The sequence below is a fragment of the Gymnoscopelus braueri genome, assembly GCF_963280865.1.
Source record: "Gymnoscopelus braueri genome assembly, chromosome: 1".
Lineage (NCBI taxonomy): Eukaryota > Metazoa > Chordata > Actinopteri > Myctophiformes > Myctophidae > Gymnoscopelus > Gymnoscopelus braueri.
The window spans coordinates 64,092,432-64,119,043 of record NC_137603.1 but is presented as its reverse complement, the minus strand read 5'-3'; the positions used below and the strand labels follow the sequence as shown (position 1 = coordinate 64,119,043).

Below are 26,612 nucleotides of genomic sequence, written 5' to 3'. Positions count from 1 at the left end.
CATACATCCTGACTCATGTCCTCTGTGAATTGAGTTTGGCGTTCTGTCTAAGTGGGGTCGCTGCATAATTTAGCTTCTCAGAAGACTATCGAGCATTTAGCAATTAGCATATGTCCCTTATATCATAAATAATTTAATGTGATACCCCTTTTATTTCACTGAAGTTACTGTAGGGTCTTTTATTTCACTGTACTTACTGTAGGGTCCCTTTCAAATCTGAGCAAAAGGCTATTTAAGTCCTTGTTCTAGCCCTTAGTCATAATTCTCATGAATATTGGTAAAGATATTATCATAATCATCATCATCATATTTCCAACACTCGCACACAACCATAATCTAACAGTAGTGCTACAGAACGGCTACAAACACATCACATCGCACAGTGAAGACACTAACGTCTAGATGTAGCATTGTTCTCTATAATGTGATGCTGTAGTATAGTACCTTCTGTATGCGCAGGCTGTACTCCAGCTGTCCTTTAGTCACCAGGTGTACTCGGGGGTCCAGGGACCACTTGTCCTGACCAGTGAAGATGATGTTGGATCGATTGAGCCAGGCCACCTTGGACACTTTGTCATCCACATAACACCTGTGGACACAGAGAGAGAGCAAGAACAGAGAGGTGAGGAACACTGATGAGAATGAGTAACACCTGTGGACACACAGAGAGAGAAGAAGATGAGGAACACTTTGTCATCCACATAACACCTGTGGACACAGAGAGAGCAAGAACAGAGAGGTGAGGAACACACACTTTGATTCTCATCAATAGAGGACAAAGAGAAAGGCGTTAAAAAAAAGGGTAGGTCACTTTTTTAACTTCATTAGGAAATTATTTACAAATGTCAAATGGGGGAAATTATAGCTTTTAGGTGATCGCAAAGAGTAGGCGGACAGCGTGAATCCCAGTTTGGTTTACGGCAAGTTGAGGGTTTCACAATCGGCAAAACAATTTGCACAGTGATGCAAGATATTTTTTTCGCTCGGTTGTAGGATAACATTTTGCTGCCCCCTAAATTGTGGGGCACCAATCAGGGCCCTGTATGCAAATTTGGGGCGGGTTTATCACCAGAGGCATTTTTTTTAATCAGCCCCTTGGAAATGCAGATTCCACACAGAGATTCCAGACTAATATCTAACCAGTGACATTAGTCTGGCCATGCCAGGCTACGATGGAAGCACTTGACCTGAGTGCATACATAATCCAACCAGTAGTTTTTCTGTGACAAACAGACTGGCTCTGCTAGGCAGCAGGTGTGTTGTCAGACCCAACAAAGCCCCCCATGCCCCCATGGGGGGAGAGGGGAGCAGATGTGTGTAGTCTCGTCTCATCTCCTCTCAGCCACATCTTTCCTCCTAACCTGAATAAAATTCCACTCTAGGAGAGACGACAGAAACAATGTTGTCAAGTTGTGAACGTGACAGATGTCAGATCAGATCAGAGCAGTGGTGGAAAAAGTACTCACATCTTTTACTTGAGTAAAAGTATCAATACCACAATATAACACAACGGAAATTGTATGCAGTGACGGTAGTGACCAGCAGAGGTTGCTAAAAATCGTTATTTGTGATTCTGCATTGTACAACTTTAAAGTACCAAAAGTACAAACTAATGTTTGAAAATAGCAGATCTACAAGCTCACAACGTGTCACACCGCGACGCAATGTGAGCTTGTAGATCTGCTATTTTCAAATAGCCTATGTATAAAGTAGGGCTAAAGTGGTTAATTTCATAATATCATAATTTGGATCTGAAAAGTAACTAAAGGTTTCAAATAATTGTAGTGGAGTAAAGGTACAATATTTGCCTCTGAGATGTAGTGGAGTAGAAGTAAAAGTATGGAAAATTGGAAATACAGTAGTAAAATACAAATACCTCAAAATTGTACTTAAGTACATACCTAGTTACTTTACACCACTGGATCAGAGCCACTACACTGCTATGTTTGTGGTAGCCCCATTACGAACCTCTCACTCCGCTATACAGCTCCGAGATGAGGTTCCACTGCGAGCTCTACCGGAATCGGTGGAATGGCCGCAAACGGTCCGTGGATTACCGTTTTCGCCACATCGTATCTAAAAACTAATGGTAGTTTCCAAACTGTACAGATGTTTGAGGTATGGTCCGGAACCCTAACTTTTTGGTCCGGCACGAAACAACCGTTTAAAATCGCTTATTTAGTCAGCCTGTGGCCATGTTTCCCATTGTGGCCGAACCGGGAGCAGTACTGGCACTGGACGTAGGTTTTTTTTTCCGGGTTGAATGGGAGGGGAGGACACAAATTAAGGAGGGAGGGAGAGAGAGAGAGAGAGAGAGAGAGAGAGAGAGAGAGAGAGAGAGAGAGAGAGAGAGAGAGAGAGAGAGAGAGAGAGAGAGAGAGAGAGAGAGAGAGAGAGAGAGAGAGCGCGAGAGAGGTGGGGGGGGGGGGGGGTAAGGCAGGATATAGAAGTAAATCTAAAGCTGTAACAAATCAAAGTCAGGTCATTCCTGTGTCGGCCCAGATAACAGGTTTTATGTATTTCTGTTAAGGATTCAGATTCCCCTCAGGACAAGGCTTAGCAAGATCAAAGCACCTATTTAAATACCTGCTACGATAGGGCTGTTGTACGGCAGACGTGTGCATGTGAGAGCGATAAACCCCACCTTATGTACCGTATGGTCTTTGCATTTCACTGGCCTCAACTGTGATCAACTCCCCTATACCTCCTAGAGAAAAACTCTGTTTGTGTATAATGATCACCCTCATTTACGAGCTAATTAATTGCAGCATCTGAGTCATTAGATCCTAACGGCAGCCTGTAACAGATGCACATTGTTAATGCTGCTTTTATATTCTCAAATGCAAAGTCTTTGCGCCAAGGTGAATATGTGCCTGCATGCATATTACCAATGAGTGTGCGAGCAAACGTGTGTGCGTGTGTGTGTGCGCGTGCGTGGGGGGCGTGTACAGCTATAGGTTAACAACAGGTCAGAAAAAGTGAAGAAAGAGACTGAGAAGATGATGCAATAAAGAAAAAGTCTTGCGACAGGTGAATTTACTCTGTCTACTAAGGAGGGATGGAAGGCGAAAGCATGGCAGAGTTTTAAATTGGTCGTTGACTCACGGCCAGTGCACCAAATGCAAAGCAGTGCTGAGCTACGACAGTAAGCGAACGGGGACATCCACCATGAAGCGAGCTCCGTTATTCCGAGCCCCAACACCATAGCCACACACTGTAGGGCCTTGGCTGAGGAGAAAAGAGAAGCCCTTCAGACCTACACCAGACTTGACTGCCAGGATCATGTCCTTAATACAGTCCTCAAGCATGGCCTGGACAATGACTTACTTGTTGAAGATGCTCCTGCATCTCCTGCAACACCTCAGCGAAGGCCCTAATAAGGTAGGCTTTGTTTACTGTTACTACAATTATTCTACAATGATACTAAATTAGGCTATTATACTATTAGTCCTGTCGTTTTCTCAGGTTATTACTGTATATGTAGGCCATGTGTGTTACGCAATTAAAAAGCCTATTTGCGTAATTGCTGTGCTCCGCTAAGGGTCTTAGGCAGCGCAGCTTCCTAAGTCCCTGCTGCAGGTGGCCGAGACGAGGTTCAGCTCTGTGTATATGTCACTGAAGTCTATTCAGGATATATACACAGAGCTTGGGATACCCATGTACCTGTCTAAATGCTTCAAAAACTTAAATGAAGTCCACAATCACAACACCAGAGGCAGCTCCACTGATCATGTTCAACCCAGATTTGGCACAAACAAGGGAATGAACTCGTTCTCATGTTATGCAACAAAAATGTGGAACGCCCTACCAAAAGGAGTAAAGGAGTGTAAAACCCAACTCACTTTCAAAACTGCCCCAAAGAAACACCTTCAGGGGGCTGCAATTCCAAACTGGCCCCTGTCAAAGTCTTAACCTAAAAACTGGACATTAAGACCGGGAAAGCATCTGTCATTTTAGATTGTAACCACTTTAACCATTATTTCATACTTCGGCTATTACAAATTAGCAGATATACAAGCTCATAGCGCGGCTATGAGCTTGTAGATCTGCTATTTTTGAAAAATCTTGAAAATGTGTGCAAATCTTTGGATATATATGTATATTTAAAGCAAACATTTTTAACTCAAATCTTTGCTTCTGGGGGTCCCTGGAACAAAATATTTTGAGATGGGGGTCCGCTGCCAAATACATATCATTTTGGGGGTCCTTGACATGAAAAAGTTTGAGAACCACTGATTTTATAACAAAATAAGCTTTAAAAAAAGGATTTAGAAGACATTTGTAAAATCCCCTGAAGCAAAGATTTGAGTTAAAAATGTTCACTTAAAAATATATATATATTCAAAATTTGCAAAAATGTTCACAATTTTTCAAAAATAGCGTCTCTACAAGCTCATAGCGCGGCACTCTGTGAATGGGTTAAAGACACAACATTTATGTGGCCAAAATTCAACCAGCTTCGCATGCTCTTTGTCCATCAAAGGGCAAACATTTACGAATACGTGAGGCAGTGGCACCACCAGAGTGCCAAAATATCCGCCGCGTCCATGTGCCCATACCCTAGTTGGGGTTGGCGAAAGGGCCTTTCTGTGTGGAGTTTTCATGTTCTCCCCGTGTCTCCTAGGGTAGGTACCCTCACAAAACATGTAGTAAACCTGGTCTCTACACTGCCTCCCCCTGGTCAACCGGGGCGCCTGATGGAGGGGAAAGGAACTGGTTGGAATAACGTGTTCCTTCCACTCGCTACGTCCAACCGGGGAAACTCCCCTCTGTCACGTGATAAGAAGCGGCCTGCTCACTCCCCATGCATTGAAGGGAGCATGAGCTGCAGTTCGGGGCTCTGCCCAGGCTGGCAGAGGGAGAGTAACGCCCAGGATTACAAGCTTAGGCAATTGGCACTGGGTGAAAAAATGGGTTACGAAATTGTGGGATAAAATAAATAAAAAGACACAACATTTCTGTGGCCAAAATTCAACCAACTTGCATGCTTTCTGTCCATCAAAGGTCACAAGTCTCCTCTGGCAGTGGCACCACCAGAGGAGACAGTGGTTGAAGAAACTGGGGAAGAGGAGGGGGGCTGAAGAAGAGGCGGGTGCATCAGATGCTGCTGCTCCAGCTCCACCCGCTCCTAAGAGACCGCGTCAGTTTGACGAGTGGGAGAACGTTTTTTGGAGATGGAACTGAGGAGGATGAGGTACATACGCCAGAGGCCAACCATGAGCGACGACCGCTACGTGCTGGGCTGGTGAGATAAAAAACAGCATAGTGTGTCCCAGGCTCGGTCAGTTGGCACGGCAGGTTCTGTGCGTGCGGGGCAGCAGCAGCGAGAGGGTCTTCAGTGTGACAGGCCGTACTATCGAGGAAAGGAGAACACGCCTCAAGCCCAACACTGTGGACGCACTATTCTTCCTCCACGGTGATGTGCAGTGGCGGAAAAAGTACTCATATTTTTTACTTGAGTAAAAGTATCAATACTGCAATGTAGAAATACCCCGTTAGGGCGTGCTCTCACCAAAAGTTGGCTGGCCGCTGTTAAACGCAGGTTGTGCGCGGCCAGTTTTTTGCAGCCAGCGGATTCTAAAAAACGGGAGTGACGCACCTGTCACTCACTTTCAAGACCGTCCCCGTAGCCCGCTCGCCTTCTGCCTTGAGCACCATGGTGCTTCCTGAGTCTTGGGACGGTCTGCCTTCAACTCACCTGATTGGACAGAGGGGGAAAAGCAGCTCCTGCCTCCAGCAGTTGTATGCTTCTTCGTGTAGAGCGGATAAATGCAAGGTCTGCGCGACAAGCGGAAAAATCTGCTCTTGCGTGAATCCACGCATTTGCATTGACAAAGCATTGGCAGATTCTGCCCCAGAGTTAAAATAAAAGTGCGGTGAGAGCGCGCCCTTACAAGTAAATCTCCGGAATTCAAAATGTACTTAATTAAAAGTACAAACGTATTGGTATCAAAATGTACTTAAAGTACAAAAGTAAAAGTACTCATCATGTAGAAGAATGTCCCGCATTTCACAACTTTTCAAATGTGTAAAATGTATAAAAATCTTTTGAAAATAGCAGATCTACAAGCTCACTTGAAGATCGGCTATGTATATAGGGCTGAAGTGGTTAATGTGTGTTTTGTAATAATAATCAAAATCTACAAAGTAACTAGTAATATTCAAATCATTGTTGTGGAGTAAAAGTACAATATTTGCCTCTGAGATGTAGTGGAGTACCGGTAGACGTAAAAGTACTGAAAATTGGAAATACTCCAGTAAAGTAAAAATACCTAAAAATTGGACTTAAGTACAGTACTTGACTAAATGTTACTTTACACCACTGGTGATAAGTGATTGTAATGGTAAAGGAAAAGGACTGGTTAAACATCGGTGTACAGTTTGTGTGTGTGTGTTTTAGTCTAGAGAGTGTGCTTGTCTTGTGTGTTACTTTCAGTTAACTATTATTTTGTTTTATTTAAGTTAGAGGTGCTATTTATATATTTTTAAGTGTTATAGGCCTACTTGCTTGTTGTATTCACTTCACTTTTGCTGATACTGTTTAAAAAGTCAGAAACTCGGTTTCTGTTATTTTGTATATTACGTTTATTTCTTTAGTTGTTATTAAACACTTGTATAAGGGTTTATCAGAGACTATCTGTTATTTAGTTTGTTAAGTTTAGTTAAGGGCTATGTACTAAACTGGTGCCACAGTCATGTCCCCAAACCCATTCTGTGGAATCCAGTTGGGAAGGGTTGAAGGCTAAAGGATGATGCATTGTTGCAACCTGTCCTGTTCAAAAAGGAGCCTGCACCAAAAGCAGTGAGAGATCTCACCCATCTCTACTGCAAAGATAAGGATTTCAGTCAAAGTAGAACGTGCCAATGTCGGTCTGTGGTATTGTGCTTCACACAATATTGCTCCTGTATTTACATGGACTGTCCTAATGTTTGTGATTAATTCAACCCGCTGAAAAAAGAAACAATAAATTGGTCAGTCCCACACTGCTCAAAATAGTTGTTGATTTCGAAATATTGCACACAAAAAAAAGCTGCTGATTGATTATTTGTCATTAAGAATGGCACACACAATGTAGTGTATTCTACTGCATGTGCTTAACCCATACTGCATTTTAAGTCTGACTACCATAGACGTCTCGTAGAACAATATTTTTGCTGCTTTTGAGGTGGAGAGATATTAGGCCTACCTGAGAACCATCCGCAGAATCTATATGAATATGAAGTGGGTAAAAACATGGTATCACAATTGTATTCCCTGTTATTAAGCAGTCATTTTGTTGTATCTGGCATTGTACAGTATTAATAGGTAGGTTCCCTCCCTCTGTCTCCCTCTGTGTGTCTGTCTCTCTGTGTGTGTGTCTCTCTCTCTCTCTCTCTCTCTCTCTCTCTCTCTCTCTCTCTCTCTCTCTCTCTCTCTCTCTCTCTCTCTCTCTCTCTCTACACCTTCTTATCCCACTAACACATATTCCTCTCACTTTAAGGGAAGTAGTTGAGCGGGTAGATCTTGGTGTTTGGGGATTAATATGGATAACAGTTCACAAATAATAAACTGTAAATTTACTGTGTGTGTGTGTGTGTGTGTGTGTGTGTGTGTGTGCGTGTGCGCGTGTGCGTGTGTGTTTGTGTGTGTGGTGGGTTACAATAAATAAAATAAAATAAACCAACATCCCAACAGCGATGAAGAGATTACAGTATTAGTGGTTTCTGCTTAGATACATCGCTTTCAGGAGTGAGTGTGTGTGTGTGTGTTTGTGTGTGGCACACACACACACACACACACACACACACACACACACACACACACACACACACACACACACACACACACACACACACACACACACACACACACATTCATACTCATCGTCAGCCCCTCGAAACCCCTTGAAGCGTCGATTTCAGTTCTCCATCTCTCTCTCGCTCGTCGCCCCCGCTCCACTTCAGACTGTATTTATTCCTGATGCGTTTAAATTGCTTTGTTGTCTGTCCCGTCGCGACTGGTGGGGCTGACGGGGTTGAGAGATCTCTTTCATTTGAGCGCCCCTCCCCACGCACCCCCAGAGCTGTGTGTGTGTGTGTGTGTGTGTGTGTGTGTGTGTGTGTGTGTGTGTGTGTGCGCGTGTGTGTGTGTGTGTGTGTGTGTGTGTGTGTGTGTGTGTGTGTGTGTGCGTGTGTGCGTGTTTGTGCGCGCGTGTGTGTGTGTGCGCGTGTGTGTGCAGGGGAGGGATCATGGTTGCAGGTGACAAAGCTTCATGTCGTCACAGTCGTGTGGAAACCAACTCTGAACGGTTACTTTTCAGGCACTAGAAATTAGCACCTATGTTTTAAGGACCCAGTGTTCTTATTAGTAGGGGGTACTAAGCACAAAAAATTGCCAAATCGTTACGCGGTGGATAAAAGCATGAAATTTGATACAGATGTCCCTTGGGTCATCCTAAAACATCCTAGAAGGGGTGCCCAAAAAAATCTCAAACAGGAAGTGAGTTATGGACAAAATTCAAAATGGCCACCTAAACTGTTGACCGTTGACTCAAAAGACACCAAAAGAATCTCCAAAAAGCATAAAATTTGGCACATATGTCCCTTGGGTCATCCTAAGACATCCTAGAAGGGGTGCCCAAAGGAATCTGAAACAGGAAGTGAGTTATGGACTAAATTGAAAATGGCCGCCTAGTGTTGTCGATTGACTCAAAAGACAACTAAAGAATCTCATAAAAGCATACAATTTGGCACACATGTCCTTTTGGTCATCCTAAGACATCCTAGAAGGGGTGCCCAAAAAAATCTTAAACAGGAAGTGAGTCATTGACAAAATTGAAAATGACCGTCTCTACACCCTGCTGAAAAAAACAGCTTAGACCAGCCTAAGCTGGACCAGCTGGTTTTAGCTGGTCTTGGTGGTTGACCACCTTAAGGTGTGTTTTGGACGTCCAAAACACACCTTAAGCTGGTCTTGGTGGTTGACCAGCTTAAGGTGGTAGGTTTTGCTGGTTTAAACTGGTAGCTGGTTTAAGCTGGTAGCTGGTATTTTTGATGGTTTAGCTGGTTTAAGCTGGTAGCTGGTATTTATGATGGTTTAGCTGGTTTAAGCTGGTAGCTGGTATTTTTGATGGTTTAAGCTGGTAGCTGGTATTTTTGATGGTTTAGCTGGTTTAAGCTGGTAGCTGGTATTTATGATGGTTTAGCTGGTTTAAGCTGGTAGCTGGTATTTATGATGGTTTAGCTGGTAGCTGGTTTAAGCTGGTTTAAGCTGCTATCTGGTATTTATGTGTATTCAGGTGTATTCTGGATATGCAGTGACCAACTTTGCTGGAGAGGATGCATGATCATGGTGAATTTCAGCCAGGTGCCCACAGCACGTGGTATATTTAAAAAACAGTAGCCTACAGTAGCCTATATAAAAGTGAGCAAAATCCACAAAGTCATAAATAATCATGTATCAATTTCATACATAACAATAATTTATTAAACACTTATAAAAAACCCTCAAAAACAACATTTAAATAACAAATAAATGTATAAATAAACACATAAATACATGAACTTCAACCTGAGGAACACACTAACACACACACAGTGTTCAAATGACTGGAAAAGAGTGAGAGAATATGAAAAATCGGACAGATCCGTCTTGATTACATGACTATGGAGATACTGTATACCGATGTGTGTGATGTTTGGAAAACATCTGTAAAGTTGCAGCCAAAAATGTGTCTTGCAAAAATCGGCCTGCTGGTGGCGCTATAAAGCATTACCCCCCCCCTACACAGACACACAATTTATTGTCCTTTCTATTGATGTCCTGGCCATGGTCCATGGCCTTCCTCTTTGTGAGAATGTTCTGCCCCTGCAGCCACCAATGGAAACAGTCTGAAAGAAAACAAACAAGAACCCCCAACAATAAAACAAATATAATTAGCAATATACTGCATGGGGTGAGTTAAATGAATTGTGATGTTTTGAGAAAAACTTAAAGTAACTTAAACTTCACCCATTTTCAACCTTATCTTCATATAACTAACTGATCCTCGCTAATGTTCATTATACAATGGCACCATTTCTGTCTACTCGTTCTGCCACTCATTGGTGGAATGTGGACAGTTCAGAAACCTGCCTACCAGTGACATCACCAATGGAGATTCCAAGCTAATAGAAACTACAGTGTGTCTCTACCTGGAAAGTTTGCATGCAGAAGTAGAAGCCATTGTTCTTGCATTAATAATGAACAAATAAAGTTGTTCTAAATGACCAAACCTGCCTACCGATGATGTCAAAGGTAGGCAGGTTTCTAAACTGTCCACGACCTATCAACGAAACACAGAGTGAGTAGACATAAATGGTGCCATCTTAAAATGTGTATTAGTGAGGACCAATTATATGAAGATGAGTTGAAAATGGGGTGAAGTGTTTTTTTAACCCCGTGTTTCAGTTCAGTTAGAAAACATGCATTTGAATGAAAAAGGTGGGTGGACAGTGGGCAGGCAATAAGTCAGATGGCTACAATGGACAACAACAATTTGGGGGAAAAAGCTACCCCTGCCACACATGCATGTAGGGCTGCCACTACCAATTATTCTACTTGCGATTATTCTATTGATTACTTTTTTGATCTACAAGCTCACAACACGTCCAACGAGTTGCAAGCTTGTAGATCGGCATTTCTTTCAGCCATAAAATCGATTTTATTACAATAGAGTATTTTCTTTTATGATTGATTAATAAGCTTAATATAATCTCTTTTCCAGAAGGTGACATTCCCGTTTCCCGATCAGTTTTTCATAGCTTCATTTGATTGGCTCGGCAGCAGATATAAATTGGAAACAACCAACATCTCCATATGTGTTTCTGGTTGAAACAGTATGCTGCTGAGACAACCAAATGAAGGTATGAAAAACTGAACAGGTAACGCTAACGGGAATTCCACCTTCTGGAAAAGAGAACTACAGTCATGCACAGAGCAGATTGAATTATGAGATCAAGTCATAATGAACCCCCCCACCCCTCAGTAAACATACCTCTTCTGAGTCCTGCGGTCAGGGGGGTTTGGCCTCCCCCTTGCTAGTGGGGCATTCTTTGTAAGGCTCCTGCATGGTCTTCAGGGTTGTTGTCCCCCAAATGGCAACAGCAAGCTCCTTCATGAACAGGGAGTTGTCGTATATTATGAGGCATAAACTGCGCTTAGCAGGCCCGTTGGTGGTAATAATATGGAGGAGAAGAGACAGAGACAGACGTCAGGGTTTCCAGGTTCTAGAATCTCCAGTGTGTTTATTCAGAGTCAGCAACAAACAACCAGCATTCAGAGGAGCAGCCAGGAGCAGAGCCCCTGTCCACCCCCCAGCCTGACGGCTTGTGAGAGTGTTCTAGTCTAAAGTCACATTACAGTTTACTTTTATGCCCTGTATTTCACATTTACATTAGAACACAGGTGGTTGGGTGGCAGAGAATCCCCCCACCAGCTGTTGACTGTTCAACTTCTTTGATCATTCAAGTGCCTGGAGGAAGGGAGTGGAGACCTTTTGTCTCCCCAATTGGGAATGCTAATTCCACCCCCACCTGGCTAGGCCCATCAGCCACCTCTGAATAAGCTCTCCTGTGCACAGGCCAAAGTGGACTTGTGATCCCAGTACTGCTAACATATGGTTTTAGATTTGTACATTATGTTATGAGGGTTTTACTTGCATACTGTCCATATACCACACAACTATTCCCCCCACGAAATAATTAAACTTCTTTCGCAACCAGGTATATTAAATAAAACAGTTTGCAAGAAAAACATAAAAAAACAACATCCTCCAACTTACACCCCCCAAGACCAATCAATGGCTGAAACTTAAACAAAGAAGACATTCAGTAGATTCAACACAAACAACACATCAGAAAGAGCAACTTAGATACAGGCTTCAAAATTACACAATAGTCATACAGTGATTCACCTTAAATTTCAAAATAAAAATATTCACAGAAAATACATCAATACGGTGCTGAACTTTCTCTTTATACCACTTCTTCACTTCATCATAACCATGTCTCGAAAATAAAAACACCAGTCAAAATGCATTCTCATTCAATTAGTGCGCAGGTCTCTCTGTTGTCTTTAAACTCTCACACTAAAGATAACCCTTCCCTCTACCAATGTCCCACCACGCCGAGTCACCAAACTTGTAACCAAAGATAGAACCTTTCGAGTACTCCTATTAACTACACATGCTAACTACCAACGGAGGTGCCGACATTGACTAGAAGACAGTGTTTCTTCAATGAAATAGACCAGAGAGTGTAACAACAAAAATCCTCACTTCACACTTTTACGCACGGCAACAAAAATAACGCTCCGTGGTTCAAATCACTTTATCACTAAAATACAACCTCTTGTCCCGAATGTTCAGTGTTCCATCCGAAAATGCTGCTTTCGTCGCCTCTAACTCAATGTCCACGCATGCCAAGCAGAATAGCCGAGCGCAGGTCCAGATGGTTCCATTGTTCCAGCCAAAAAATAGCCTCTCTCCATGCTCACCTCTCCACCCCCCACGGACAACTTTGACACAGAAAGTTTTCCGCACCGCCGTCTCCACAGCCAAAGCGCTCCAACGCCGTACCCAGACTTTCCAACAGATAGCTGCATTTTAACAACAGAGCGCTCCACTTGCGATCGCCGAAGATGTGTTACCACACTCTCCACGAAGAACCCCATCATCGCAAGTCCTCCACTCTGCCGGCACCCGCTGTCCTCTCCCCACAACATACCCGCCACGAAGAAATTCGACACACCAATTTCTCCGCACTGCCGTCCGCACCGCAGCGCGCCCTTCTAGCGATCGCAGAAGATATGTTGCGCAGCCAGATGAGTCGTCCAGCCGTCCTAGATCTGGTCACGAGCGGCCGCGCAGTCATCACAACGTCGCCGTCGCGAGGCATTCATCGTAGGTCGCCCCGAAGTCTCCATGGTCTGCTCCGCGGTGGTCCTCCTCGCCGTAGGAAGACATCCACGGACCCGATCCTCCTCCAGGCCCGCTCCTGCGGCCACCTCAAAATACACAGGTTCTTCTCTAAAGCGCCTTCGGAAAGGAAAGCAACAATAGCCGCTGGTTCGCCAAATGTCGTATATTATGAGGCATAAACTGCGCTTAGCAGGCCCGTTGGTGGTAATAATATGGAGGAGAAGAGACAGAGACAGACGTCAGGGTTTCCAGGTTCTAGAATCTCCAGTGTGTTTATTCAGAGTCAGCAACAAACAACCAGCATTCAGAGGAGCAGCCAGGAGCAGAGCCCCTGTCCACCCCCCAGCCTGACGGCTTGTGAGAGTGTTCTAGTCTAAAGTCACATTACAGTTTACTTTTATGCCCTGTATTTCACATTTACATTAGAACACAGGTGGTTGGGTGGCAGAGAATCCCCCCACCAGCTGTTGACTGTTCAACTTCTTTGATCATTCAAGTGCCTGGAGGAAGGGAGTGGAGACCTTTTGTCTCCCCAATTGGGAATGCTAATTCCACCCCCACCTGGCTAGGCCCATCAGCCACCTCTGAATAAGCTCTCCTGTGCACAGGCCAAAGTGGACTTGTGATCCCAGTACTGCTAACATATGGTTTTAGATTTGTACATTATGTTATGAGGGTTTTACTTGCATACTGTCCATATACCACACAACTATTCCCCCCACGAAAGAATTAAACTTCTTTCGCAACCAGGTATATTAAATAAAACAGTTTGCAAGAAAAACATAAAAAAACAACATCCTCCAACTTACACCCCCCAAGACCAATCAATGGCTGAAACTTAAACAAAGAAGACATTCAGTAGATTCAACACAAACAACACATCAGAAAGAGCAACTTAGATACAGGCTTCAAAATTACACAATAGTCATACAGTGATTCACCTTAAATTTCAAAATAAAAATATTCACAGAAAATACATCAATACGGTGCTGAACTTTCTCTTTATACCACTTCTTCACTTCATCATAACCATGTCTCGAAAATAAAAACACCAGTCAAAATGCATTCTCATTCAATTAGTGCGCAGGTCTCTCTGTTGTCTTTAAACTCTCACACTAAAGATAACCCTTCCCTCTACCAATGTCCCACCACGCCGAGTCACCAAACTTGTAACCAAAGATAGAACCTTTCGAGTACTCCTATTAACTACACATGCTAACTACCAACGGAGGTGCCGACATTGACTAGAAGACAGTGTTTCTTCAATGAAATAGACCAGAGAGTGTAACAACAAAAATCCTCACTTCACACTTTTACGCACGGCAACAAAAATAACGCTCCGTGGTTCAAATCACTTTATCACTAAAATACAACCTCTTGTCCCGAATGTTCAGTGTTCCATCCGAAAATGCTGCTTTCGTCGCCTCTAACTCAATGTCCACGCATGCCAAGCAGAATAGCCGAGCGCAGGTCCAGATGGTTCCATTGTTCCAGCCAAAAAATAGCCTCTCTCCATGCTCACCTCTCCACCCCCCACGGACAACTTTGACACAGAAAGTTTTCCGCACCGCCGTCTCCACAGCCAAAGCGCTCCAACGCCGTACCCAGACTTTCCAACAGATAGCTGCATTTTAACAACAGAGCGCTCCACTTGCGATCGCCGAAGATGTGTTACCACACTCTCCACGAAGAACCCCATCATCGCAAGTCCTCCACTCTGCCGGCACCCGCTGTCCTCTCCCCACAACATACCCGCCACGAAGAAATTCGACACACCAATTTCTCCGCACTGCCGTCCGCACCGCAGCGCGCCCTTCTAGCGATCGCAGAAGATATGTTGCGCAGCCAGATGAGTCGTCCAGCCGTCCTAGATCTGGTCACGAGCGGCCGCGCAGTCATCACAACGTCGCCGTCGCGAGGCATTCATCGTAGGTCGCCCCGAAGTCTCCATGGTCTGCTCCGCGGTGGTCCTCCTCGCCGTAGGAAGACATCCACGGACCCGATCCTCCTCCAGGCCCGCTCCTGCGGCCACCTCAAAATACACAGGTTCTTCTCTAAAGCGCCTTCGGAAAGGAAAGCAACAATAGCCGCTGGTTCGCCAAATGTCGTATATTATGAGGCATAAACTGCGCTTAGCAGGCCCGTTGGTGGTAATAATATGGAGGAGAAGAGACAGAGACAGACGTCAGGGTTTCCAGGTTCTAGAATCTCCAGTGTGTTTATTCAGAGTCAGCAACAAACAACCAGCATTCAGAGGAGCAGCCAGGAGCAGAGCCCCTGTCCACCCCCCAGCCTGACGGCTTGTGAGAGTGTTCTAGTCTAAAGTCACATTACAGTTTACTTTTATGCCCTGTATTTCACATTTACATTAGAACACAGGTGGTTGGGTGGCAGAGAATCCCCCCACCAGCTGTTGACTGTTCAACTTCTTTGATCATTCAAGTGCCTGGAGGAAGGGAGTGGAGACCTTTTGTCTCCCCAATTGGGAATGCTAATTCCACCCCCACCTGGCTAGGCCCATCAGCCACCTCTGAATAAGCTCTCCTGTGCACAGGCCAAAGTGGACTTGTGATCCCAGTACTGCTAACATATGGTTTTAGATTTGTACATTATGTTATGAGGGTTTTACTTGCATACTGTCCATATACCACAGAGTCCTTGGTGTTTGCTGCCACCATCTTCCAGATCTCCTTTTCGAGCCACACACCAGAGCCAATCTGGACCTGAAACAGAAGAAAACAACACATGTTTTAGAAATTAAAAAACATTTTACCATGACATTTCAGACTCATTTTTGACAAAAGCAGGCCCACTTCAAACAGAATTTACTGTAAAGAAATTACATTTTCAAGGACCCCCAAATGTGGACCCATTTAGAAAAGAGTTGGTGCCATGGACCTCCAATAGAGAAGATGTTAATTGTTGGATTACATTTAGTACAGAATTCTACAACTGTCTATACTGTAGGTGGGGAGAGTTGAAGTAATTCTTATACAGTACATTGTCATTGGATTACATTCTAGCTGGTAAAATAGTAGTGAAATTAACCTTTTCCACCCGGCATCCCTATTTTGTTCATGCCATAGGCAAAACTGTTCAAAAATAGTTCAAAAATAGCAAAACATAGCTGATCTACAAGCTCACGATGCATCATGACACGTTGCCTATTTTTGAAATGATAACTGTTTCTTATTTAGCTGGGGACACTGTGGAACCCCACTTTTAAGAACCACTGTCCTACACAGTATGTTTCTTCAATACCTTGTCACCGTTGCCGTCAAACATCCCAGGTGTCGATGCCAAATCGTCTGACTCAGGGGAAGAGGAAACGGAGGAAGTTGCAACTGAAAATGTAGAGAATCATATTTAAGCTCCTTTTGGCAGTATCACAGTACTTATATTGTACACATTGTCACCATTTTCCGTAGAACAGTATCACTGTCTAAACACACCTATGCTGTCACTGGTTTGCTTATCTGCAGCAGGGATGTCAGGCTTTGCTGCAGAGCTATATTGGGGCCCTTCCTCCAGTTTCTGTTTTGCAATCTCTAATTTGTTGCATCTTAAAGCATGAACAGGGTACGGAAAAATAAAAAATAAAAACTGAATTGATGTATGCCTTAGTAGGATACCAGTTTAATAATGAGCCTAGCATCTGTCCACTCCATTTAACATGCTTTCTATATAATGTTTTTTTAACATTTGTGGTCAAGATCTAAGTAAAAAAGAACATGAGAACAAATAACCAACATATCGATATATACAAAAAGAGAAGAGCAAACTCATGCAACTGTTTCGTTAACATTAGTCATTGCTTACTTAGTTTTAAGATGCTGTAGGTCCAGCTCCAACTCTTTGGCCTTCTTCTGGGTATGACTGTACTTGACATTTCGTCGTGGATAGCTTGGGGAACAACAGCATCTCCACCGTATTCAGACGAGTCAGTGTGTAATTTTATGCAACCTGTATCGTAGAGTATATTAACTCTTTGACTGCGGACGACGCGATAACGCGTCAAGTGCTACTTTGTCCAGTTGGCCGTCGACGCGCTCGACGCGCTGGACGCGCGTTCATTGTTTAATCTCTGATTGCGCTATGCTGCTTAATATTCAATGTTATTCTCGAGTTCCACTTACTTCACGGACATCTGCATCCGGTTTCATGGCCTGGATTCCGTTTCCGGTTTTTGATTTTTTTCCCCAGTCATTTTCGTCCAAAATAGGTAAATAAACGGGTTTTCACACGGTATAACGGACAAACGGACAGCTTCTCTTCTATAATCTATGGTCTGGGTGACGATCAGTCATCGCCGTCGTGTCTCACAACGTAATTTTCGCTGATCAAAACAATCTGGGTGACGTCACATCCGTTTTCATGTTTTTCCTTGTCTAATCTATGAAGAAGGGTGAGAGAGACCCAACGACATGATCTAGCTGTCATGTGCTGCTCTCTGGTGGCGGATTTGTGCTGGGTCTTTACATTATGTGTCCTTAAATTATTTTCATGAGAAAAATTCAAAATAAAAAAATAAAAAAACACGAAAATTGCTGGCACTGGGGGAGTACTTTATGAAAATACTCTGGCAGTCAAAGAGTTAATACAATATAACTTATACAATCTGTATGTTAGAGTATGTTAATACAAATAATACAATATAACTTATATAATTGGGGTGGTTGTATTTAGTCTCCCTGCTCTTCTATTGAGACATTTAGATAGTGTCAAAGGTCATGTCTCACCTAGACACAGGATCTGACATGAATTTTGATCTGATGGTCAAGATTCAATGTATCACCTGAGCAAGCAGGCAGGCTCTATTAGCTCAATGGTAAAAGGTTACAGCACTTGCTCAGGAAACCGGGTTCAAATCCGGGGTAGAAGAGGAAAGTTACATAGTGCAGCTTTAACCCATTAAGACCTGGGGCCGATTCTAAAAATGCTCTCTAAATCCTAAAAGTTTTTTGAACATAAAAAGGAAAAAGATTTGAGGTACAAATGTTCACTTTAAAACATATATATTCAAAGATTTTCAAAAATAGCAGATCTACATGCTCATAGCGCGCCACTCGGTGTCGCGCTATGAGCTTGTAGATCTGCTATTTTTGAAGCCAAAGGTCTAGCCAAAGAAATCAAAACAATTACACAGATGCGTTCCTGGTCTAAATGGGTTCAAATTTTGTATGCCCACTTCTTTGTGTCATCACTTCCAATTGTAACTTATTTATCCTGTATCCTGTAAGAGTTCTGATTGGTTAAATTTGGTATTCCTGGAAATGCATTTTCGGCTTACTAAAGAGGTGGAGAGTCTGGGAGACCCCTGTTACTGAACAAGCAATGATTACTTTAACATTTAACAAAACAATATCACTTTACCTTCAAACTGTTTTCTTCTCTTTGTGGGAGTGGGGGGGGCATAACACATAATGGTTGTCTCTGGGTTCCTTTTTCTCTTTTAGTAGGGCTGCAAACCATTCATTTTGGCCACTGCAGCCAAAGAAATGTGTAATAATAACACACACAGACAGACAGACAGACAGACAGACAGACAGACAGACAAGGGAATCATTAATGTTCAGAGTTCACGGGATATTAAAACACTCTGTAGCTTCATCACTGAAAGCGTGTGTCCACACACACACACACACACACACACACACACACACACACACACACACAGACACAGACACACACACACACACACACACACACACACACAGACGTCATATTCTGAATTTAGTTTTGAGCGGCACATAGGCAAGCAGTAGTGGCCTATAGTATAAATTATATTGTATATTCCCACTATAATTTATTGTAATTATTGTCATAATCCCTTTATCAAGACAAATTAAATAACTAAACAATGTGTAGAGTTGGGTCATGACATGAGTCACTTGTGATTGACTTCGAACACAGCAGCCTACGCACTTAATTATCAATACAGTAATAGTAGGCTAAAACGCCTACATAAATAGTATTTCTGTGTGTCAACACTCACCTAAAATGTCTTCTTTCTTTTATCTTCTCTGAAGCCGGTTTATAATTATTTTTGATGAATCCAAAGCAACGCAATAAACTTTCTACTGAAGTGAGAGCTGCAGCCTGCAGGCAGCTCGACTCAGATAGCATTCATTCTCCCCGCGTATCGCGAGCGGTACTTCAAGGGTCACGAGCCTGCTGAGACAGTGTTGCCAGATTTTGTGAGAGAAATAAGCAGCCAGGTCTGTGAAAAAAATTAAGCCCAAAAGAAGCGACATTTAAACCTATTTGAAAATAGCCGATCTACAAGCTCACAGTGCGTCGCATTTGCAACACATTGTGAGCTTGTAGATCTGCTATTTTCAAAAATAATAAGTGAAATATTTCACTAATATTTACAAGCAACTTTACAGAAAAACAAGCCCAAAGTCACTTATAATAAGCAGATATGGCAACACTGCTCAGGGCCCATAAAGGGCCCGCTTCTCTGTAAAAACAGATGTACAAGCTCACAACACGTCAAATTGCGACAAGATGTAGATCTGTAGATCTGTTCATTTTGGTAACCACAGCAAAAAAAAGTGTTATTTAGAATCAAACTAGCATATTATTTGCCAATTGCGAAATTAAGTAAATAAGTTTGGATGAATGTTGTCATGATAATAATAATACATTATTATTATTATTATTATTATTATTATTATTATTATTATTATTATTATTATTATTATTAAATATAATATTTATGTCACATCACAAGAAAAGGACAAGAAATGTAAAGTAAAATACAATGCAATACAATACAATACAATACAATACAATACAATACAATACAATACAATACAATAAAATATACTGTATATACTGGGGGGGGGGGCAATTGTAACAGAAGAAAATCTTCACAGTCTAATGGCAGGTGTGATGTCTCCCCGGGATCCAAACTAGTTAAAATAGCAGATCTGCAAGCTCACAACGCTTGTAGATCTGCTATTTTCACTGCATGCTTTTTTTTATTAATTGATGGAATTTCTTAGATTTTGTATTTATTTGTTTTTTTATTGATGAAGATTTTAGATTTTTGGGTGGGAAATGTTTTGAAATAATATAGTAATATATTTTTGTAGGAAACAAAAAAAGGGATCTTTCCTCGTGATGTGTACATGACCCACAAATGGGCCCCGACCCACTGTTTTGGGAAACACACACGTGATCTAACCCAGTGGTCCTCAACCCTTTCAGGCCGCGACGTCCCAAAATAATCATATTTGAACTGGGGACCCCCCACCCTTAAAGCACTTGGAATGTAGGAGTTGATGCATTACGTTTAGTTTGACTCTATTGTGAAAATAGCAGATCTTCAAGCTCACAACGCCTCGCAAGGAAGGTGTTGTGAGCTTGTAGATCTGCTATTTTCAAAATGTTTTCTTATATTATTATTATTGTTAGACAATTTGGCCAATGTTTGACATTTTTTTATAGTATAGTTTGTTGATTACTTTTGATGCAGTAATGGTGGGTTTTTTTAGGTACTAAAAAGGTCTTAAAGGTCCTTAAATTATCACTTCACTGTCATCTGGGGACTGGGACCACCCCCAAATCACGTGGGGACCCCCCTGGGAGTCCCGATCCACATGTTGGATCGGGATCTAACCAAACTTGACCAGCTGCTAAGCTGGTCTTTGCTGGTCTGTCCAGTGTCCAGCCATCTGACCAGCTAAGTCTAGCTGGTAAGCTGGTCTTTGCTGGGAAGTCCACCCATTTGACCAGCAAAGACCAGCTACCAGCTTGGCTTTGCTGGTCAGTCCAGCCAGCCAGCTGGCTGACCAGCAAAGACCAGCAGAATCCAGCTTAGTGACCAGCTAACCAACTACACTGGCAAACCAGCCTGACCAGCCTGACCAGCTTGTCCAGCCTGGTATGCCATCTAAACCAGCTTAAGACCAGCTAAGACCAGCTAAAACCAGCAACCACCATAAGCTGGTCTGTGCTGGTTTTTTCAGCAGGGCAGTGTTGTCGATTGACTCAAAAGACAACTAAAGAATCTCATAAAAGCATACAATTTGGCATACATGTCCCTTGGGTCATCCTAAGACATCCTAGAAGGGGTGCCTGAAATTATCTGAAACAGGAAGTGAGTTATTGACTAAATTGAAAATGGCCGTGTACAGTGTTGACAGACGATGCAAAAGACACTCATAAAAAATAATCTCATATAAAAGCATGAAATTTGGTACAAATGTCCCTTGGGTGATCTGAATGCATCCTAAGGGGTGCCAAAAAAAGTTGTAATAGTCTCTCAATGGAAAACACTCCTCCCACACGGGCTGCACTGCTACAATATTCAAATCGAGCAGCCAATCCAGAAGCCTGAAAGCTATGCAATCTCTACCATCTCCTGACAAATATGGATGGATTAAAGTCACTGATTCGTGGACAGCTTTATGGACACTCTTGCCAGAGGCTGCTTAAGTTTGTAGAGAACTCAAGTGTGGCTGCAAAGCTGAGCCCTTCTGTTCGAGAAAGTGTAGATGCCGGGATGCTGGGTTACCTTGCAGAGCATTATGCCAATGTGCTGGTAATTGCGAAATGGCACACATGAATACATGTACTAGTTACTAAACACTAATCACAAAAAAAACAGTAATGATCAAGAAGAAAATACATGAGAAGATACAGTGTAAAACAAGCAAGAAGATGTAGAGTGCAAAATAAATAAGATGCAGAGTAAAATAAGAATATGCAGAGTAAGATAAGATGCAGAGTAAAATAAATAAGAATATGCAGAGTTAGATAAATAAAGAAGATTCAAAGAGTACAATAAAAAAATAATGCAGAAAGTAAAATGAATAAGTGATGTAGAAATGAAAACAGAAGGTAGACTACAAAATACGGCAGGTTATGCACTGCATAACCTGTCGTATTGAGTCTGCATAATATGCAGACTGCCATGGTCAACTGTTTAAACAGCCATTTAGAATTTCTTCAACATGGTCCCTTCCTAAAAAGTTTAATAAACAAGCAAATAAATAACCTCTTCTAGGATTTATTAAGAAGCACTCAATGTGCGTACCAAATTATACACTTTTATGACGTCCCTTTATGTTTTCTTTTGTGTCAACTGCTTTAGGCGGTCACTTCCTGTTTAAAACCTTTTTGGGCACCCCTTGTAGGTGCCTTCAGATCACCCAAGGGACATTTGTACCACATTTCATGCTTTTATGAGATTCTTTAGGTATCTTGCATCATCTTTCAACACTGTAGGCGGCCATTTTCAATTTAGTCAATAACTCACTTCCTGTTTCAGATTATTTTGGGCACCCCTTCTAGGATGTGTTAGGATGACCCAAGGGACATATGTGCCAAATTGTATGCTTTTTGGAGATTCTATAGGCTTTTTGAGTCAATCGCCAGCACTGTAGGCGGCCATTTTCAATTTAGTCAATAACTCACTTCCTGTTGAAGACTTTTTAGGGCACCCCTTCTAGGATGTCTTAGGATGACCCAAGGGACATGTGTGACACATTTTATACTTTTTGGAGATTCTTTAGTTGTCTTTTGAGTCAATCGACAACACTAGGCGGCCATTTTCAATTTGGTCAATAACTCACTTCCTATTTCAGATTTTTTTGGGCACCCCTTCTAGGATGTCTTAGGATGACCCAAGGGACATGTGTGCCACATTTTATGCTTTTTGGAGATTATTTTGGTGTCTTTTGAGTCAACGGTCAACAGTTTAGGTGGCCATTTTGGATTTTGTCCATAAATCACTTCCTGTTTAAGATTTTTTTGGGCACCCCTTCTAGGATGTTTTAGGATGACCCAAGGGACATCTGTATCAAATTTCATGCTTTTATCCGCCGCGTAACGATTTTTCACTTAGTACCCCCTACTATATAATTTAGTCACAAGCTCTTGTTAATACTTTACATTACGGATGTCCGATATTATCGGCTTCCTGATATTAGCATAAAAATGTAATATCGGAGAATATCGGTGTCGGTTTTCAAAACAAAATTATAAATTACAGGAGTTCTTACTGTATGGTGTGTGTGATATGAAATGTGAGTTTAGTTTACCATAATCCCACTAATCCTTAATCATATTCCATAAAATTCAAGGGCTTTTGGAGAGAAATGAGACAGACTGATTCACTTTCAAATTAGAGCACTGCAGAGGGCAGGTGTGTGTGTCTCTGTCCAGCTGACGCTCGTTGACGCTCGTTAATGTTATAGGCATCAAGGCAATTATGCTTCTGCACTGTCAAATAGACCAACATCTAATCTAAGATTAGTGGGACTCATTCAAATGACCACCAGTGAGTCCCGGGACTTACTTCATTGAAAACCTAACAACATCACTGTATTATATTCGATTTATTAGATATTACATTGAGATTATAGCTATTTTATTTTATTAGATATGTGATGTTGTTACCTGACAATTAGTTGACTTTTGCTGGAAAAAGCCTGCATATATCGGTATCGGAAATTAGGAGTTATCGGATATCGGTTAAAAAGTCAATATCGAACATCCCTACTTTACATTGGTTAAATATGTATAAAACCCACAGACAGGATTAACCACTTTCACTTTCAAAATGTTTGGGAACTAGCACTGTGAGCTTGGTACTTCGGCTCTTGTACGACACAGCAGGGCTTTAATTTAAGGCAAATCATGAAAGGTTTAGGTTTTGCTGCCTGACAGCATTGATGTGAGCTGGAGTGGACCGGCATGAACGATGGCGGTGCAGCGCTATCAGTCTCGGTGCGCCCGTGACACAGCGTGCCCGCCTGCCTGGTGGGGGTCCCGTGAGAGAGCCGTTTCAGGGCCAAACTGTCACAAGGGGTGCTGGGTAATGGAGAGGAGAGGGTGATTTGTGGGGTGAGAGGAAAGGTTGATTTGCGGGGCAGATCTGCTATTTTTGAAAGTGAAAGTCGTTAAGTGTGTCTCTAGCTTTTTAAAACGTGTAACCAATGTAAAGTAATAGCCTAACACAAGCTAAATAACAACATTGGATCGATTTGAACACAGGTTATTTGTTTCCATTTCCTGAAAAAAGTAATGGTTTTGGAAATACAAGGTTTCCACTCGACAATGACAAAATAAACAGTGTATGCTGACAATTTAACAGCTGTTTTCTGCAGCTCTAGCCTTCAAATTAAAGAGCCTGCAATGCTTCTTAGACTGACAACATATAGTTTATTCAGTGGAGATGGCAGAATAAAGGAGCAATGTCCCATCGTTTGATTCTGATTTCATGGTGTAGCTATGGCAACTGTAGAGAGTAATACTATCAGAAGGCATTGTGTGTAACCATGGTTACCGTTTCAACGGGCTAAACTGTACTACGGTTAATGCAGCCATTGTACAGTAAACCACCTCAATGGTGCCATATTATAATGAACATTAGTGAGGACCAATTATATGAAGATAGGTGGAAATGGGTGAAGTGGCCCTTTACAATGCAGCCATTGTACAGTAAATCATCTCATTAATCTGGCTATTGTACTCAAAGCCTTAGCCTATATAGCAGGAGGCTAACCAATGTTAACAATGACATCCAGATGGGTGAAGACTAGAGCATGACAGCACATTCCATTAAAGGGATCTTTGAATAGAAACCTTTATGCTGCTGTAGTTCAGCTGGTTGATGATAGAATGGTCTACAAGTACTACTGTCATTACATGAAGATTGATGGCAGTACGTTTTCTAACAAGTGACCTTGTATGGTCATTCCTGTATGAGGGCTGTTCCAGCTCTTGATTTTAATGTGCTGGTTGTCTGATGATGATCATATAAATCCATTGAATCATTCATTTAAGCAAAGGAATTTTGCGCAAAGGCTATGCGTCTAGGCGCGCCTCACAATCCCCTCTGGTGATTATGATATAATAAAATAATAATATAATATAATAACTGGTGACGGCCCTTGTACTGATGCTCGTGTAGGGCTTCCGTTTCATAAATTCCTCCATAGGCGGCGGGCATAAACCATGTAAAGCTTTATACACGGCACATGCCTGTTTAAAGAGCCTCCAGTTATCAAAGGTAAAACAAACTATATATTTTTAGGATGCTGCAGTGATTGTACCTATGTGTTTTTTATACCTTTATGGCTCTCTTATATAACTGTTCTAGGGCCTTGAGTGTCGTCACACCTGTGCAAGACCAATTTGTGAAACAGATCATAGTACAGTGCAAGTACGTCCTGGCAGCTCCAACTGTTAGAAAACATGCTGGAGATTTGTATGGTATGGTGATAATGCTTTATTTATGGTACAGAGAAACGCTGTGTCCTGTGATGCATGTAAAAAGGGCCATATGTTATATGCTGTGAGGAACTCATCTGCATACCAGGAGACAGACAATGCAATAAGAGATGCTGGGTAACTATCCAGCTACTGTATGAATTATTATAAAAGAGGACCCTGCAAAACCTTCTCTGAGATTGTATAAACAACCTTCTGATTGCTGTATTTTCAGTGCAGTGTAGGGGGTGGGGTGGGTAGTAACAGGCTATGCATTATGGCTATTTTTCTTCGGATTCTTGTTGTTCATCTGAGACACCACTCTGCTATAAAAGACAAGCCTGACAAGAAGGAAGCAGGGATGGGGGCAAGGAAATGAAGAGTAAAGGATGTTGGGAGGGAGAGAGAGAGAGAGAGAGAGAGAGAGCGAGAGCGAGAGAGAGAGAGAGAGAGAGAGAGAGAGAGAGAGAGAGAGAGAGAGGGGGAGAGACAGTGTGTGTGTGTGTGTGTGTGTGTGTGTGTGTGTGTGTGTGTGTGTGTGTGTGTGTGTGTGTGTGTGTGTGTGTGTGTGTGTGTGTGTGTGTGTGTGTGTGTGTATGTGTGTGTGTGTGTGTGTGTGTGTGTGTGTATAATAATTTCCATTATTATAAAACCTTTAGTGCATAGGAGGACGTTAGCCTCCAGCACAAACACACATTATGCGTATTTTCTGGTACATTAGACATAAATGACCATGGACTATTTGTCTAAACAGCACTAATTAATACGATGCAGCGACATCTGCAAATAAACACTGCTATTCCCTACTGCGGTTGCATTTACTTTGGCATGATCCTTGTTCCTTTGAGCTGCTACTTGCATGCAGGTTAGAAACATGTGTACAAAGAGGTCTTTTTTTTCAACCTGCCAGCACAAGCCAAACATACAGCAACAGCTGTGTGACGTCACATTAGAACCATCACAGTCGCACTTTTCTCTGCTCTTGATACACACAAACAAACATACACTCACACACAGACGCACGCACGCGCACACACACACACACACACACACACACACACACACACACACACACACACACACACACACACACACACACACACACACACACACGTACATACAGTACGCACACCCTGAGGGATTAAGAGGCTCTCATTGACACGGAGGAGATAACCTCCTAATCTTTCTCGGTCCGTTACGTCAGGCACTTCCTGTTTGATAGCATCTCCCACAAACCACTATCACACACCCACACATCTCACCAGACCATGATAACTGTGGGGGGGGGGGGGTTCAACTCCAGCCTTACTGATCTAAATTCCACTCCTAGATACACAGGAGCTCTTTCTCACTCACGTCAAGTGGAAAACTCATCTTGCCGCTTTCGCTGCAGCTTGGGCCAATTTATGTCTGTCACAGGTACAGCAGGGAATTGACCGTGAGACATGT

At 42.5% G+C, this 26,612-nt stretch overlaps 1 protein-coding gene across 1 annotated transcript in view; it reads right to left on the bottom strand.

Annotated features, from left to right (window-relative positions):
* The window catches only part of LOC308093102 (limbic system-associated membrane protein-like), a gene marked incomplete at its 5' end in the record, with an annotated part of 196,485 nt that overhangs the window by 79,766 nt on the left and 90,107 nt on the right, over positions 1-26,612 (bottom strand). The window contains one exon of the mRNA XM_080439318.1: positions 445-589. Within this exon, the coding sequence (XP_080295444.1) occupies positions 445-589 (145 nt within the window). The remainder of the gene's footprint in view (positions 1-444; positions 590-26,612) is intronic.